The sequence below is a fragment of the Gambusia affinis genome, linkage group LG01, assembly GCF_019740435.1.
Source record: "Gambusia affinis linkage group LG01, SWU_Gaff_1.0, whole genome shotgun sequence".
NCBI lineage: Eukaryota > Metazoa > Chordata > Actinopteri > Cyprinodontiformes > Poeciliidae > Gambusia > Gambusia affinis.
Window position 1 is genome coordinate 19,832,536 of NC_057868.1, and position 17,396 is coordinate 19,849,931.

The window sequence follows — 17,396 nt, forward strand, 5'->3', positions numbered from 1 at the left end:
AGGTTAACGAGGGAGACGCCTTCTAAGTTAATTGCAGCCCTTAGAGTCCATTATCCAATTACTTTTGGTCCCTTGAAAAAGAGGAGGCTATGCATTACAGAGCTATGATTCCTAAACCCTTTCTCCGATTTGGATGTGGAAACTCTCATATTGCAGCTGGGAGTGTGCACTTTCAGCCCATATTATATATATGATTGTATATCTGAACATGTTTTTGTAAACAGCTAAAATAACAAACCTTATGTCACTGTCCAAATATTTCTGGCCCTAACTGTAAGCCACTTTCAACATGGCGGACGCTATAACGTGTCGCAACAACGGGCCAACCCGTTCAAGCAATAACTTCTGGTTCAAAAGCATTGTCGTCTAATCAGTGATCTCTCAGATCTCCAACTGGGACATACCCTTTCCGTTTTGTTAATGTAGTGTTTCGTTAATGTTGTCATGTTTTTGAATTTGTAATTGTGCTTTGTTAATGTTGTTTTGTATTTGTAATTGTGCTTCGTTAATGTTAAAGTGGTTTGCATCTCAGGGCCACCGTACAAAACACATTGCAGAACGTTAGCCGTAAAAATTTAGAAAAAGAAGTTCAAGTTGTGTTGTCCAATATAACTGAGAAACAGTAGAGGTTTAGTTGCTTATCTGTCGTGAAATATCACCATTCAGGAACCTGAAGAGTCCCGAAATCATTCTGCAGTATGATAATTATCAGCAGCATAAAGCAACAACCATGACAAGCTGTTTTCCACATACACAGGAGATAAGATGATAACATGAAGTATAAAGTCAAAATTATTCCCTGATACTAGACATTTATAATAATTACTTTTCTTTACATGAAACATCCTTTTGAGCAGTTGAAGCAATTGCATGCTGATGTTGCTGTGCATAATTTTCTTCTTTGTTCCTGTGTGTGTGCGGGAGTGTGTAGTCTTGTATTCGATACACTAGGCACCAGTTTCCTAACACATGCATTGTGGGGACCAACTGCTCCCTGTGGGGATGAAAGTCTGGTCTCCATGAGGAGAAGTGCTGTTTTGGGGTTAGACTAGGACTAAAGTGTGAATTGCGGTCATGGTTAAGTTTAGGGTTAGGCTGTAAAAATTAATGAAACATGAATGGAAGTCAATGGAAAGTCCCTGTGAAGATAGAAGGACATCCGTGTGCGCAAGTGCTGATTTATTATACTTATTGAGGACCTTCTTTGATGTTACCTCACCAAAAACCAATATACCATATGGGGATAAAAGCCTAATCCTAATCCAAAGGACCCCCTTTTTTCAGTGTGTGTGAAAATGAGAAAATAGAAGGAAAGTATTATCTTTTGAGGAAATATGCAAGCCTAAAATACAAACACACTTGAACAGTAAGTCCTGTAGAACATTTATTTTGGGTGGAGTAAAACCCACTTTTAGACCTTTTAAACCTTTGTGTTGCAGAATGTAAATGTAGCCTGAGTTTCAAGCTTTGCTTACAGAATGAAGGTTAGTGCTGTGTGTTTTACATATATTGACTGTGAAAGATTACGTGCATGTGACTTCCATCGACAATGAGAAACCCTGAACAGACCTCTAAAAGCCATGCTGGAGACTCCCAGCTCAATCTACATTTGTCTGCTGCAACAGCTGGCTGTCCAACACTTGGCTTGGAGACACAAGAATCTTATTCACAGAAACACTCCTCCTCCTGGGAAAAGCTGCACACAACTGGAAAATAGTAATGTGAAAATGAGACAAGAAAGAAATACAGGAGGTTCCTCCCTTCTGGGGTCAGACCAAGAGATGGGGCCAACTACGGGTTGACACATGTCTTTTTTTTGTGCAGCATGCTTTTAGGGTGACACTATCAGCCAGTTGTTGTAAGTACTTCAGTGTTACACACCATAAGGTTCTGAAAAGATTTATTTAATTATTAGATTAAAGCTAATTCTACAACTCTTCTACATGTGTTGATCTGGGTTCATTTGATGGTTTAACTCTGAATTCTTTTTTATTGCCCCATGTGGCTCTGGAGGGTCCTCAACACTAACAATTCAACATGTTTGTTCCTTTATATTTTTACTCCTGGGCAGTAAGCAATCTTCAATTTTGGCATTAAGGCATTTTCTAAAGTCCTGATTCATTGCAGTGTTACGACACATTTATATTCCAGTAAAGAGCATCAAAACAGTCACTGTGAGCAGGATGTGACTAAGTAAGCTTCACCGAGCTGCCAATAACATTTATTTACGTTGGTGTGTGCGTGCTCCTACCACTGCATGTCTGCTGTTTCCCAACATGGCTGCATGAGGTAATTAAGCTGGAATGTAGCAGCAGCATATCTGGCTTTTTGCTTCTGTCTTGTCCGTAGCTCTCAGAGACTCTTCTCGCATAAGCCGTGAAAAACAGGGAGATAATAGCCAATCAGGCTCAGGCCATTAGCATCTGGTTGGCGGTGAGAGGAAAAATTAATATGGGGAGAAACGGTTACTACGAAAACCGCTAAGAGGGCAGCTCTGTGAAAGTACTCAGAGCGGCTTTGCTGGAGTCTATTTCAAGCTTGAGAACGAGGTTGTCCAACCAAGAGGAGCCGCATAAACAAATACGCACAGAGCTGTAGCAATGGAAGCCAAAAACCTTTTTCTTTTCTAATTATTCTCATGGGTGATCAGTTTAAATACACAATCAGCTTTCTAGAATATGATTGGTCAATCAGTGTTGACCCTTTTCTCATCTGTCTCTCATTTTCCAACCCACCTCTTCCACACAATCTCCGCCTTTTGCGTCTCTTTCCAAGAAGTTCTGCATTTGAAGTATCTTCTGCTGGGTCACATGGATCAGACTCCTCTAATGATGATTGGATGACTCTCATCAGACCAGTGCTTCTCAATTCCAGTCCTCAGGCCCCCCTGCTCTGCATGTTTTAGATGTGCCTTTATTCCAGAACAGATGATTGAAATGATTGCATGACCACCAAGTGCTGCAGAAGGCTGTTAATCACTCACAGATTTAATCCAGGTGTGTGGCAGAAGGGAAACACCTAAAAGAATCAGGACTGGAATTGAGAAACACTGCATTAGACAGACAGAGTGCTCTGTTAGTGTCTTCAGACCCAGCTATGAAGGGAGATTTGCAAAAAAAAAAACCCCAAAAAAACAAAAAAAACCTCTGAGGGCTTATTTGATTCTTGAAACATATGGTTGTAGTGCCACAAAATGTGAAAAGGTTTGAGTAAAGTGTCCATTAGGAAGATCTGACATTACTGGTGTACATTCGGCTGCTCTGCTTTCTCCAGCTTTTGTTTCTTTCTCTGTGCATCGTGTCAGACAGACTCTCCTCTCATCATGTCACAGCTGCAGTCTTATCTGCAGATAAGACAAAACATCAAAAGAAAAGCAAAAGTAGTGTGGTTCCCACACAAGGAATGTTAATGTGTTGATATGTTAGACCAGCTAATCCTAAAGGTACTGATTTACAATTTCTTTTCTAGAAGAGAGTTTTGGACAAGAAGAGCTAGCTACAAGTTGAAAAGAAACATTCTCAAGCAAATGATTCATGACAACAAAAAAGGCTTAATGGTATGATGCAAAATTGACTTTTTTGAGCCATATATTAGGTTGTAATGTTATAATCAAAAACTCACCTGGAGTGTTGCTTTGATTCTTTCATGCATTCTTGAGGAATCCTTGAATCTCCCATAGCAACCCTTCGGGGGTGCCCAAGCGCTTGCTCTTACAAAGCTCCGCCTTGGAGTTTCAATCCGGCAGCAATTATCAAACACCTGGTGGAACTGCATGTCTACTGAGTTCAAAGAACGGTCGTAAACGGCATCAACGGACATGGAGAAGCATTGTTGTAATTACATGCTCAAGGGGGAGCGTCAGGAACAGTAGGAGTTTCTTAAAGAGACAGATCCATTTCAAGGCCTCAGATATGCTGTGATGCAAAGTTAATTTTCTTTTAAGTCTTTTTTGATATATACAGCATTTCATAATAACTGAAGGTAACATGGTTACTTGATTGTGCAATAAAATCATACTATGTGCCTGGGAAATACATAATACTGCAGCTTTAACACTGAACCACATTTCATTTACAGTCTGTCAGCTTTTGGCCATGCATTGTGAAATCATAAACCTGTAGCAACATAAAGAGTTTTTTAATGGAGAATAGCCTACCAGGTCGCATTTTACTTTGTGATGTGTTGTAGTGCCATCTACTGGCATAAACTCACAAGAACACAACACATTGTGTCAGTAGTGAATAAAACAAACAAACAAAAAACCCCAGCAAGTTATAAAATAGATCTCTTGTATTTTTATTTGTTCAACAAAAAACTAAGCATGCAGTATTTTACTGAAACTTAGCAAGTATTCTGAAAAATAGAAATATTTACTTTATATTATATTTATCAAATTATATATACCAATCAAATAATATATATACTATATATATCTATATACTGGACAGTAACTGTTGCAGACGCCCACTCTAGTTTTAGTTGCACATGCTTTAACTGCATGTACAATTAAAACAGATGGACACATTTTCACATTTTATAGTTTCACCAGAATTTTTAAGGTACAAATAAATACAGTAAAGTGATACTTTATGATGCTAAACGTCATGTTCCAAAAACTGTCACAGCTCAGTTGCTCAGTGGTAGCAGCTCCAAAATAAATTAGTAAATGATCATTTAAACATCTAGTGACATCTTGTCGACCTCTGCTGGTCAAAATGTACAACTGCAGCTCAAGTCTTATAATATGTTGCGTATGGTCTTTCCTTGTTTAAAGGGACTTCCTTATTGCAGATATTAAAATATTCATAATATTAAATAACAGAATGAAAATACATCCATCCATCCATCCATTTTCTGTTAAGCCTTGTCCCTAATGGGGTCAGGAGGGTTGCTGGCTACATTCCAGGCAAGAGGTGGGTTCACTCTGGAAAGGCCGCCAGTCTGTCACAGGGCAACACAGAAACAGACAGGACAAACAACCATACACACACACACACACACACACACACACACACACACACACACACACACACACACACACCTAGGGAGAATTTAGAGAGACCAATTAACCTGACAGTCATGTTTTTGGACTGTGGGAGGAAGCCGGAGAACCCGGAGAGAACCCACCATGCACAGGGAGAACATGCAAACTCCATGCAGAAAGACCCCGGGCCGGGAATCGAACCCAGGACCTTCTTGCTGCAAGGCAACAGCTCTACCACCTGCCCCACTGTGCAGAATGAAAATACAAATAAAAAAAAAAAGACATTCTGGGCTCTAAGTAGATTGTTGAAAGAATTCATGAAAATCCATCTCACCAAGCCCCTAACTAACTCTGGGTCTCTATGTGGTAGACCAAACTGTAGTAGAATTAAAATATTGTTTTCAAAGTTTTCTTTAGAAGTAAAAGTGAATTCTGTATTTATTTACACATCTCTACCAGTTTTGAATATCCATAAATGCAAAAGAAGAAACGACAAAGAAGTCAAACAGATCCAGGTTGGTTTTGCATTATTATGTACAGCTGTTTTATTTGTGATTCCCCTCCCCCCAAAAAAATATTTATATTTTACTACATACAATAATGGTAATCAAAAGAATCTGCTTATAAATGAAGGGAGCAAAAGGAGCAACACTAAAATAAATAAAAGTAGAAACAAAAAAAACACAGTCAGGTGGTGATTTGAGCAAAAATAGACACTGGTTAAGGTACTTCTTGTGTAACATTATTTTGTTTCTATACGACTATTGATGAGGTCATCAATAGTGTTGCCATGGCAGAAGTGGGTTCTGATTGAAGCTAGAAGCACTATGATCTGGTGACTTTTACTGCATGGTGGTGGTTGCAAGTGCGGCGGATAAAGATACTTATCTTGGGACTCTTCATTAAATAAACTTAAAACATTTGCTTCTCGCACACAGAATTATTAGAACAGGTCTGTTTACAGGACATTTGTACAAATAAGCTTAAATTAAGTCAAATCACATAAAAACTCTGAATTTTATTACACTTTGCTACATCAGAACAAGTCGTATTTTTTTTTAGGCTATCTGACTGATGCGTAGTCGGACATTTCCTCAAAAGGGGAATAAATAAAGGGGAATCCCAGCCAACATAAACCAGGACTGAGCGCATCCCTGTGATGGGAATGCGCCTCCTTGAGAGCTACTTTTGGCTTGTTACAAACTAACATACATGTGGATATGAAGAGAGAGAAAGAGAAAAAAAGACAACACAGAACGTTTTGAATTCTGATTGAAAACCCCTAATATAGTCCCAAAATAAGGCTGTGGGTTTTAGGCACACCAAGGTAAAACTGAGCTGAGCACAATGTGCAATTCTGTGTTTCCTTTGAAAAAGACATGAAGCTTTTTTGAAATGTACATGATTTACAATTCGATTTCATTAAATCACTTGTCCAAACCAAGTATTATTATAAAGATTTGCTAATAATAATAATAATAATAATAATAATAATAATAATAATAATAATAATAATAAAAAACTCAGCAAGAAAAAACGAGATACATATGCTGATTAATCACTTTTCAGACTTCATATGTTTTGCAAAACATTTTACTAGACAAAAAACCACAAGTGCATCATTGGCAAAAAACTGCTGGTGAGGGAACGAGAAGTGCACACGTGTGTGTTTGTCTTAATGAGTGTGTGTTCACTGTCTGCTTCAGTCAGTATTGAAGTGCAGGTGTGAAAGTGTGTGTGTGTGTGTGTCAGCAAGCAAGCGCATATTTAAAGAGGTAGCAGAGAAACGGAGTCAGAGCAGCAAATAACAATCAGCTAACAGGGAGGAAGCAGAGACTTTGTCTGCAGCTGCTCTTCTCAAGGTCAAACAAGTTTTAGTTCAAACACTTTGAATCAAAAAGGTTGGAAAACGTGAGATCAACTTGAAGCTACAGCTCAATGAAAAAACCACATGCCCCCTTAGAGATGTCTTCTTTTTGGCACACTTAAATGCTTTTGATCACATGTCAAATTCAAGGTCGTAAGTTTTGGAATGTGATCCACCAGATGATCAAATCAGAGCAATTATTTTGTTAATGTTAAAATATGTTCAATACTATTTCATCTTAAGAAATAGTCATCAAATGCAGAGACTGATAAGTATTAATATTTTAAGGACATTCTCAATTTTGATGCGGCTCAAAATGACATCACTGTTATACATGAACAGATTGTTACATCAGACAAAGATAACCTGAGGAAATATGAAATGTAGTGTTCAAAATATAACTTAAGGGTAAAAACTTATCCAAACCACCCAGGCCCTGAATGAAGAACCATTTAACAAATACTTTTCCTGCTGAATGAATTTCCTGACTAATCACAAAAACTAGACACAGGGTTTATACATTTTCCCAAAATTCAAGCACTTTTCAAGCATTTTCAAGGTAAGCTTCCAAACTTTGTCAGCACCAAACATTGGAGATAAAAATAACACAAATGAACTAAAGAAGACAGTTTCAATTAGTAGTACTGTAAGCTGAAATGCAACAAAATTTTATGTTTTGAAATGTCTCTTTCACACACTTGACTGATCTGAGAACCAAACAAAAATTCAACAAAAACATTCCCCCAGTTTCAATAAATTTGTTACACAGATCAAAACTGCGCAGAAGCACTTTTAAGGACTTTCTATAAAAATCAAGTACTTTCCAAATGTTGAAAATACCTAATTGAAATTCAAGCATTTTCAAGGATTTGAAGCACCCATACAAACCCTGTAGGCTTGGATTCATTATCAGCACCCAACTATGATTAGCTGTAAGAGCAAAAACTCACTCAACTTGTACCTGACTAACAACATGAAGTAGGCTGAATGATGTCAAATAGCAACAAACCAGGCCGCAAGATCTAGAAACCCAAGGTCATTGACGTCCATCAGTCTGGGAATGTTTACAAACCCATTTCTAAAGTTTTGGGATTTCAGGAACCACATTGAGAATGACTGTAGACAAATGGTGAAAACATGGAAGAGTTGTGAAGCTTCCGAGGAAGCAACAGAATTACTCATCAACAACTCACCCACAAGGTCACAAAACTTCCCAGGGCAACACCTGAAGGGCTCACCGACCTCATTCAAGGTCAGTGTTCATGATTCAACAGCAAGACAGAAACTAGGGAAGGATGGCTGCTGTAGGGGCATTTCAACGCTAAAACCACGGCTGATCAAAAGGAACATATTAGTCCCACGTAAAGCAACCATTCAAGACTTTTAGGAAAATATCCTTTGGTCTGAAAAAAGTAAAACTTTAGGAAAATATGGGCATATATATACATATATACAGAGGTTATTTTTGTCTGATTTTAAAACACATTTGATGACTAAACATTTAGGTGAGACAAAACAAGCAAAAACCAAGGAAATCTGTAAGGGTTGGATCCTTTTTCACAGCTGTTTGAGGTGCTAAATTTTGACTTAAGTGAAGCTGGCAATTTATCTTATTCACAAAAAGTGAAAAACAAACAACTCTTCAAGCAATAAAGTGGCCTGGTTGTCTTCAAACGGACTCACAGCACCAACTAAATCAGCCAATCAGTTAGAGGTGAGCGAAAGAAGGCAGAGTGCTGAGCGTGATAGGCTGCAGTATAAATGTGAAAGTGTGTGTGTGTGAGTCTGGCTGCAAAAACAAAGCAAAATAGCAAAAAACAAAAAAAAGTTACTTCTGGTGTTGAATGACTAAATCGGGATCCCAATGTTACAAAAACTCAACCAGCCGGTTCAACAGCATCAGCGAGAGAAAAGTCTAGAGCTCTCCTTATCTGACACTAACAAACATCACATTCTTTCAGCTCAACGTTTCAGCTGAGCTCAAAGTTTTGGCACAAGCTGCACAAAGGTGGTTTTCATGCAGCAGCAATCCATCTATTAGTTTAGTAACTTTTGAAGAAAATCAACTACTCTTCAGACTTTTATAGTTATATATGTAACCTAGTTCATCTACAGAGCTCACCGTATTTAGTGGCACCCCTGGCAGACATTCATAGTCTGTAGTCTGCTTTTATTGCAGCTGCAGAATCCCTCTGAACTTTTTCATTGGTCATTTTTTTAATCGGAGAAATTTATTTTATTGAACAAAGTCGCAGGTGGAAAAGTATATTAATACATACCTTTTTGTTTTAAGAAGATGTGAGTTTATGCCTTTCTGCTTCCATCGGGCATAAATATGCATAAACATGTTTTTCTACTATTATTACTCTTTATATTTTTTTAAGGGGCATTTTAAATTACTTGATTGTTTGAACTTTCTTCCTTCTTCAGTGTGAGATAATACTCCTGCGTTAAATAAAACCCTCCCACGGTCTTAAGAGATTGGGTCAATTGGACCCCACAAGCTTTTTACCGAGCAACATTTTTGGTTGTTGTTGTGGTTTCTGGAACTGACGGTCTGATGGGATAACCGCTCCTGCTTCCTCACTGTCTTACTGTCACATGTGCCGCTCTTCTTCTGAGTATCGCAATAAGAATGCGGGAGGGTTAAAAGACAAACATATTTTAGCTCATTTTACCCTTGTTTACCAGGGGTGCTAATAAATGCGGCTGCATATGTTCAAAAATAACACTTCATAAACAGCCAAAACAGAATTTAAAGCATTTTAAACATGGCACAAGTATTTTTCTCAGGCATTTCTAAGTGTTCTGTGCGAGAACGGTACAGGGTTCTGCTCTGCATTTTTTTTCCCGGTGAGCCACTGACGCTACTATGGCAACCAACAGTTGTTTAAAAGCAGGTGCAGTGAGAGCCGTTCCTGTTCTACAGGTCCAATTACATACAAGAGTTTTGCTTTTCAGTTGAAATAGATCTCATCTTGTCACACAAGGATCCGACAATTACCTGCGCTTTAAGTTGCTATGTGAATGAAGCCTTAGTTACCATGCAGGGAGTTTAATCATGCATTTACACACTTCAGTCAGTGAGAACGTGGTGCAAGAGCAACTCCCTTTTAATTACATTAAAGCTGGAGTAATGAACATGCAAGGATCTACAAATGTTAAATCTGCCCTACAAGCTAATTTATCATGCAAAAAATAAAAATAAAATTAATACAGTGTTTACTGTCTAAGACTTCTTATAGACTGATGCAACATTTTGATGTATTTAATTTTTTTAAACTTTTAAATGTACAATAAATAAATCTGTAAGTGTCAGCTGTTGCATATCTATACCAATATTTAATGATCTGAGCCTAAAACTATTGCAATATAAATTCCGAGTTATAGTATGAATGAATGCAGTGAAATTGTGTGGCTGTACGCCACATGTATCTACATTGTAATTCATCTATCAGCCAGATGGGGGAGTTAAAGTTCTGCACTGCAGATTTAAAATTTGTAGCGATTTGAGGTAAAAAAAAAAAAATTGAAAAGAAAAATAATCCAGCTTTAAAAAAGAAAAAAAACTCTATTGTAATTATACAAACATAAAAACCTATAGATTATTGTTAAAATAAAAACTTGTGTTCTATATTACACAAACATGCTGCAACTCCCCAAAAATATATATATTTATATGTGCAGACAGGAGAGGTAGTATTTTTGGTTAAACGCGGTGCCGAAGCTCAGCAGAACACGGACAGAGACAAACCAAGAAGAGGAGGAAAAGCAGAGAGTTAACATTTAGAAACATTGGGATCCACTTGGATACTGACTAGCAAATTCTACCGGATGTCCCTCGTTATGCAAGAACTGCTTTAGAGTTTGCGGTCGACTTGAGGTTGAAAACACTGAAAGTTTCTGAGGAGAGAGTTGTGGTGTGTCTGCGTATGTGATTGTGTGGTAGAAGTTTATGTTTGGTTCCCTTTAAAGGCTATTGTGAAAAATCTATACTGTAAATCACTGAGGTATTTGTTAAATGTTTCCAGCTTAGTGAGGTCTTTGTAAATAAGGCTACTGAGGTGGAGCTGCTGACCTGGTTCGAGGGGGACGAGGGCTGCAGGAGGGGAGAGACTTCAATGATTTTGGGGGCGCTGACCAATCTGCTATAAAATGGTTGGAAAACTACAAGAAGATTTTTGTCCAAGGAGTGTAGACATCTACATTTGATCCAGATATAACTGATGCGTCACACTGTACCCCTAAAACCGCAGATCCCCCCCGTCACCCTGTCCTGCATTCTGTGATGTAGATGCTGAATGAAAAAAGTCTTTACACGACTATCGTTACCAAACAAACCATAATTTGTTAAAAAAAAATTAGAACCTTGAGTCACGGAGTACAAAGCACGACAACGTCCCACCTCGAGACAGTATACACAACATCTGTCCATCGGTCAGTCTCTTGAGCACTCTGCTTGTACGGCGAGTCCCTACGTCTTCGCAGTTTAAAAACACTTGATCTCGTATAACCTTTGTACAAATTCTACACAGTCCTGTTGAGGTCCAAACTGACGGCGCTCCTTCGAATCCCAGAACCCCCATCAGGTCTTGGGTGTGTCACGGATTTCCAGAGCAGAGCTTGGTTGGCTGCTAACTTAAAGCTATGCAGAGAAGAGTTGTTGTAACTGGCTGTTGAAGACAATGACAAAGAAGAGACGCTAACATGGCTGGTTGATGAACAAAGAGGCACGCCATAGCTAGTAGTCAGATACGTCTTGTACCCAACCAGTTGAGGCAGTGTTATTGATGATCACTTGGCGGTTTGAGAAATTAGCTCCTGAAAAAAGATGATGCATATGTGGACTGCAGTTCTTACAGATGATGACATAATTGAGCAAACGTTTTTGCTTTTCCTTGTTGAGTTAAAATACTTGGGATAGGCTCCATAGGTCCACACACGCTGCTCATCCCAGCTTCATTCAACAACGCTCCCGAGCAGAAAGCCAAGCGCAAGCATTGCAGCAGGAAGTAAATCAGCAATCTTGACAAACAGAAGAAATCAGATAATTACCCAAATGAAAGTACTATGTAAATATATCATCGAAAACTTATTGACTGAACAAGAGAGGAAAGACGTACATCCAGAATTCTTGGAATGGACAAAAAGTTGCCTAATAATGAAAACTTACTGAGTCGCTTTGAGTAATTATAGCATTATGGGAATGTTCAATTCATTTGAAATTAAGATAATTTTTTTATTTCCATCCCTTTTTTAAGGGATTACATCAAAAGCTCATATTTGGCATTAGATGGAAGCTGATCCTAGCCCTCCAAAATATTTATAATACAATACTATATGTGACATAAACAACTCACTAAGTCGGTCATATTAAGCGGCTCTGTCCACTCAAAGTTGAATACACAGTAAGAGTTTCTCTAATTGCATACAGCCTAGCATCTCCAAAGCACCTTCTTGTCAACGACTTACTCCTCTTAGTAATTTACCTACATCAGCTTCTATGTACAGACTAAGAAAGTGGTATTTACAAAGTTGTTTTTTTTTCCACAAGGGGGTGATCCAGGCCTGCATGAGGTGTGAGCATGCGCCATGTCAACAGAAACAATATGATATGTAGTGATAAAAACTACCTTTGCTTATGCAGCTGGTATTGAAATTACATAAATGTGATAACAAAAAGGTAGGAGGCTGAACTTTTTCCATCCATGTAAAAGTCCTTCTCATGTCTGTGTCTCTGCCCTTTGCGATTACAGTCTGCTTCTCCTCTAGAGCCGTGGTTATCAAACGCTCATGCAAGTACCGGTGCTAGCACCTCGGCTAGCTTCAGCGAAACTAACAATTTTTAGTAGTATATATGAAATGAAATGTCTAATGTTTGCTTATGCACATGTAACACGGGATCCCAAAAATCAATTGGAGGGCACTTTGTAGCCATCTAGAAGAGTGGGCATTTATCATATTGTTTAACATTAATTGTGATAAACGTCTTATACGATTTTGATTTAATTTTGTGTTGATGAATTCAAATTAATAATGTTTAATAACCTCTAAAACTGTCCCTGTTGTCAGGATTAGTATTTTCAAAATTTTTCTACAGTTTGTTCAATGAGAATATCAACAAATATCAGTAAATCTGGAAATATGATTAAACGGAATTTATGATTAAATTATCAAGAACAATATTTCTGGGACCGTTTCCTGCGTTATTTACTCACAACCATATAGTTACCTTAAAATGAAGTGTTAAATTGTTCTCATCATTTTTATCACACCACAAAATATTGTGATGAAACCTTAAGTCCATGTCCCTCACCCCTACCATCTAATGGATGGTGATATGCCAAAAGATGTGCTAATTTAGCTGATTTTCATACTAAATACATAACTGTATGAATTTTTTAATAAATTTTACAATCAATTTGAAAACAAAAAGTTTATCCAGAACTTTAATTGTTATCAAAAGCATGATTAGTCAATTCAAATAATGACCAATTACTGTTAGCAAAATAAGGCAATAATGAATTTCTCTGCATCTTGTTCCTTTGAGCACTGTGAACAGGTTCACTAAAGAATGAAGTTCAGTATTCTGAACTTTTCAGCAAAACAAAAAAGATCTCTAAGAGTTTGAATAAAATGATTTTTTTCCTGCAGGTATCACTCACTTTATATGCAAGGAAGCCATGTTGGAATTTGACTGGTGAGAAAACGCAGACTTTCCACATTTTGAATTCTAACATCAAGTGAACTTTTTGTTCATTTTTCAGTCTGATTGCAGACTACGTAGAGTTATAAAATGTTTAACAACCACTGCTCTAGAATGTTTTCTTTTTTCTTAAAAACATTCGATTTAAGGCTTCTACTAATTAAATGAGAATGATTGTGTAGCTAAAAATGTATTACATATATTCTCTTAAAGACAATATGACCATGTGAAACAATTTCAGAATTTTTTGTTTCTCAAATGGAGAATTTTGTTAGATTTTTCTTCCAGAAACATTAATCTGTTAGCTTCCTTTTGCTGTTATTCAGTATGATTACAAATCACAGTGATGCCTTGAGCTTCAAAAACTCTCAAAATCTCCCTCTCATGATTGTAAGCTTACGCCAAACACACACACGCACGCTGTAAAAACCCGAATACACATTATCATCAGACAAACTTTCCCTGAGGCAGCAGCTGGCAGCTGGTTTCTGTCCAACTATCTAAGCTCTGTCTTAGCAGCAATCAAACCAGCCCAACAACTAGATTTTTTTTTTTTTGTTTTTTTTTTTTCTTTTTTTTCTGAAAAAATAGCCATCCACCAAACAGGAAATTATCTTTGTGTATGTCAGCCTACAAACTTCACAGGTCCAAAAAAAATCAGAGCACAACAAAGAGCGTTTGTTGCGGTTCAGTCAGAGCCTGCGCACACACCCCCTTGTGGTCCATCGACACTCTTGCACGCTGTACACGCTTAGCAAAAATAGAGCGACTCCTCATAGCACGTCTCATTGCTTGTGTGTACATGTTGCATATACACATATCTGAGGAGATGCCTTAACATCCTCTTTATTATTATTTTTATAATTAAACACTCTCAGAAGTATTTCTGTCTATATACAGTACAAGTCAAGCATTACATAATGTTTGACTTGTACATCTTATGCTTATCATATTTAACTATGTAGAATTATACATATATTCTTCTTTTGTTACTTTTTTTACAAATGTAAAACCCCCTTCCATCTGACTACCCAGCATCCTCTTGGTTTTTTCTTCCTGAAGTGCACAATCACTCTCAAACTAAAAGATTTCTGCAGAAAGATTTGTCTTCATACATTTTGAATATTTAAGATTTCTTCTTTCACATAACACAGAATTTACAGATCTCTGAACTCCCGTCGGGAATTGAGCGACGGGATTTTCTACTTCCTTTCTACAGGAAGTAGAAAGTATTTCTACTTCCTGTCAGCTTGCCCAATTCTTTTTGGATGATTTTGCTGTTAGAATTTATAAGCCAACAAAAGTTCATAGCTATTTACATAAGAGTCCATCGCTGAGGGATGAGTAAAAGATGCAAATATGAGTGCTGTTGTTGCCATGTGAATGTGCGGGAAAGTTATGATGATGATGATGATGATGATGATGATGAGAGGGAAATGACATCTATCAAGCTGTCTTCACTTTCAGAAAGTGTTACAAGGAGTAGATTCCAGTGATGGAAAACATTTGGAATCCAAAGTTGTGGAAAGGATGGAAATGAGCGAGATATTTGAGAGGGAAAAAAACAAAACAAAACAAAACAAAAAACAAGGTTTGAGATTCTGGTGATCCAGCAGCAGATTTCTATTCTATGAACCCAGATATCCAGTTATGGCTGACGTTTGGTTTTTGCAAGCCAGGAGTAACAAAAGAGGTGTAGACAGAGGGGAAGATGTGATTATCCTCCTCCCTCCGGAGAGTCGGGGTGTGGGGTTTGTGAAAGCCTTCGTTTTAAGTTGAGGAGAAGGCAGCGGAGTTTTTAATCATCCTGTGCTTAATGAGTCTGTGTAAAAGGGGAAAAAAAAAAGGATTCCTTCTTCTCCTCCTCCTCAGCTACGACACCTCGCTCCCAAACACCTCCAGCACCAGCGGGGTGAGCTGCATGCTGTGCTCGGGCTGGAAGGATAGAGAGCGGTACTGCTTGGAGTGCTCCTCGTTCAGGCTGCGTAGGTCGGCCAGTTTCTGGATCATCTTGGCGTACAGGAGGCGTCCGCCCGGGTGGTTGACCCGGATGTAGGCCTGCAAGGCCTCCGACAGACGGTCCTGCAGCTGTTCTATGCGGGCGTGGTCCTGAACGCCGGGCCGGTCTGTAATGGAGAACCAGAGGGTGTCTCATTTTGTCACCTTCCATTCACAAAGATCAATTTAGGTTCTACAGATTTTATGTTGTAGACCAACACCACGAAGTGGATGAAAGAGTATTAGGGTCAGCATCAGAGTTATTAATTTTTTTTTTTTTAATTATGACAAAAGAAGTTTATATTACCAGGAGAAAGTTGTAGAAAGCAGTTGCAATAAAAGCAAAGCTTTGATTGAGTTATGAAAATCTGACCTGATCAGCTCGTCTAGTCCATGATGCTTTCTTAGAAACAGTTGTTTGCACAATCATTTCAAAGTCTTGATACTGATAATAATTTGATACTGATGAGTTAAAATATTAACATATCAGATACCAAAGTATAACGCCACAAGATGCTCAACTTTCCTCATTTAAATGTTTGTCTTGGAGTTATAATAAAGTTACTACGTCACTCTTCTAATATTACAATGATATTCGGGTAAAATTTTGGGTTTATTCTTGCGTTACTTCAACTTTATTGTAATATGACTTTTTCTTATATTTCCTAAATTGTCATAAAATGATGACGTGGTCATACAACTTCTCGTGGCATGTAACTATTCTGTTAATATTGTGACTTTATTTTCTTATTACAACTTTGTTCTTGTAATATTATAGCTTTATTCTGGTAAGATTGTAGCTGCATTGTTGTGTTATTATGACTTTATCCTTGCATAATTTCAACTTGTTGTTGTATAACTTTATACTAATAATACTGACTTTTCATACAACTTTTTTTCTTGTATTATTCTGACTTTATTCTCATATCACTATTACTATTATTATCATTATTATGATTATAAGATTTGACAGTGGGGGACTGACCTTCCAGAAGGATAATAACCCTGAACAGCTAAAGTAGAGCTAACATAGATTGGCCACTCCAGACCTAAATTTAAGGAGACATGAAAGTTGACATTCACTGATCCTAAAATGACGTAAAATGTGCACATTGTGTCAACAAAATTAAAGTGGTTCTACAAACTGTTCATTTAGGGGGTGTGACTTCAAACACATGCCATGTTAGATTTTCAGCATGCACTTACAATGTGATAAGTCATATAAAATGCTATTAAAGTACTTTAAAGGTTTGGATTGTAATGAAAAATCCCACTTTTGCAAGGCCCTGAAGGAAAAGATGAGAGAGTAGCAGGGATTCACTACAGCTCCTCCTTCAGCTGTTCTGTTATCGACCGGTAAAGTAGACTAGCCCTTCAGGCTCAACCAAAGTACAACAGTCAGATTTTCTATCTGCTTTTGATGCTAAATCAGGGATAAAGACAGCCAACTTCAGCTACTAGCATATTATCACATCCTGAACAGATACAGTTGTTTTCCAGGAAATTATTCTCAGCTGCAACTGGAAGCATCATGTATTCTCCATTTTTTTGGGCAAATGTAGGTCAAACAACAAAGATAACACCAAAACAAATTCTGAGGCGTGCTGTGGCAACACGTCAGCATTTGGTAAGCCTTGTGACAACCCAGCCCCCCAATCATCCTGCTGAATAAAAAGGCCTCATCTTAAACGGTAGCAGCACCTGGAGACAGCAGGCAGATGGCCATGAGCAGCACATGCTCCTCTTCATGCAGGTTGAGCTTCTTCAAACCAACTTGGAACTTCACCAGTGGCTCCAGCAGCTCTAGGGTGTGGCCGGCTTCAGACAAAAAACAAACAAAA

General features: G+C 38.0%; 1 protein-coding gene across 2 annotated transcripts in view; it reads right to left on the reverse strand.

The window, feature by feature from the left end:
• Positions 1 to 5,500: 5,500 nt before the first annotated feature.
• LOC122827699 (vitamin D3 receptor A) overlaps positions 5,501 to 17,396 on the reverse strand; it is an 82,341-nt gene continuing 70,445 nt past the window's right edge. For both annotated transcript variants that reach the window (XM_044110621.1, XM_044110614.1), the window contains exons 9-10: positions 17,257 to 17,373; positions 5,501 to 15,683 (exon numbers count right to left, since the gene is read on the reverse strand). In XM_044110621.1, coding sequence (XP_043966556.1) covers positions 15,430 to 15,683; positions 17,257 to 17,373 — 371 coding nt within the window. In that variant the 3' untranslated portion in view covers positions 5,501 to 15,429. The remainder of the gene's footprint in view (positions 15,684 to 17,256; positions 17,374 to 17,396) is intronic.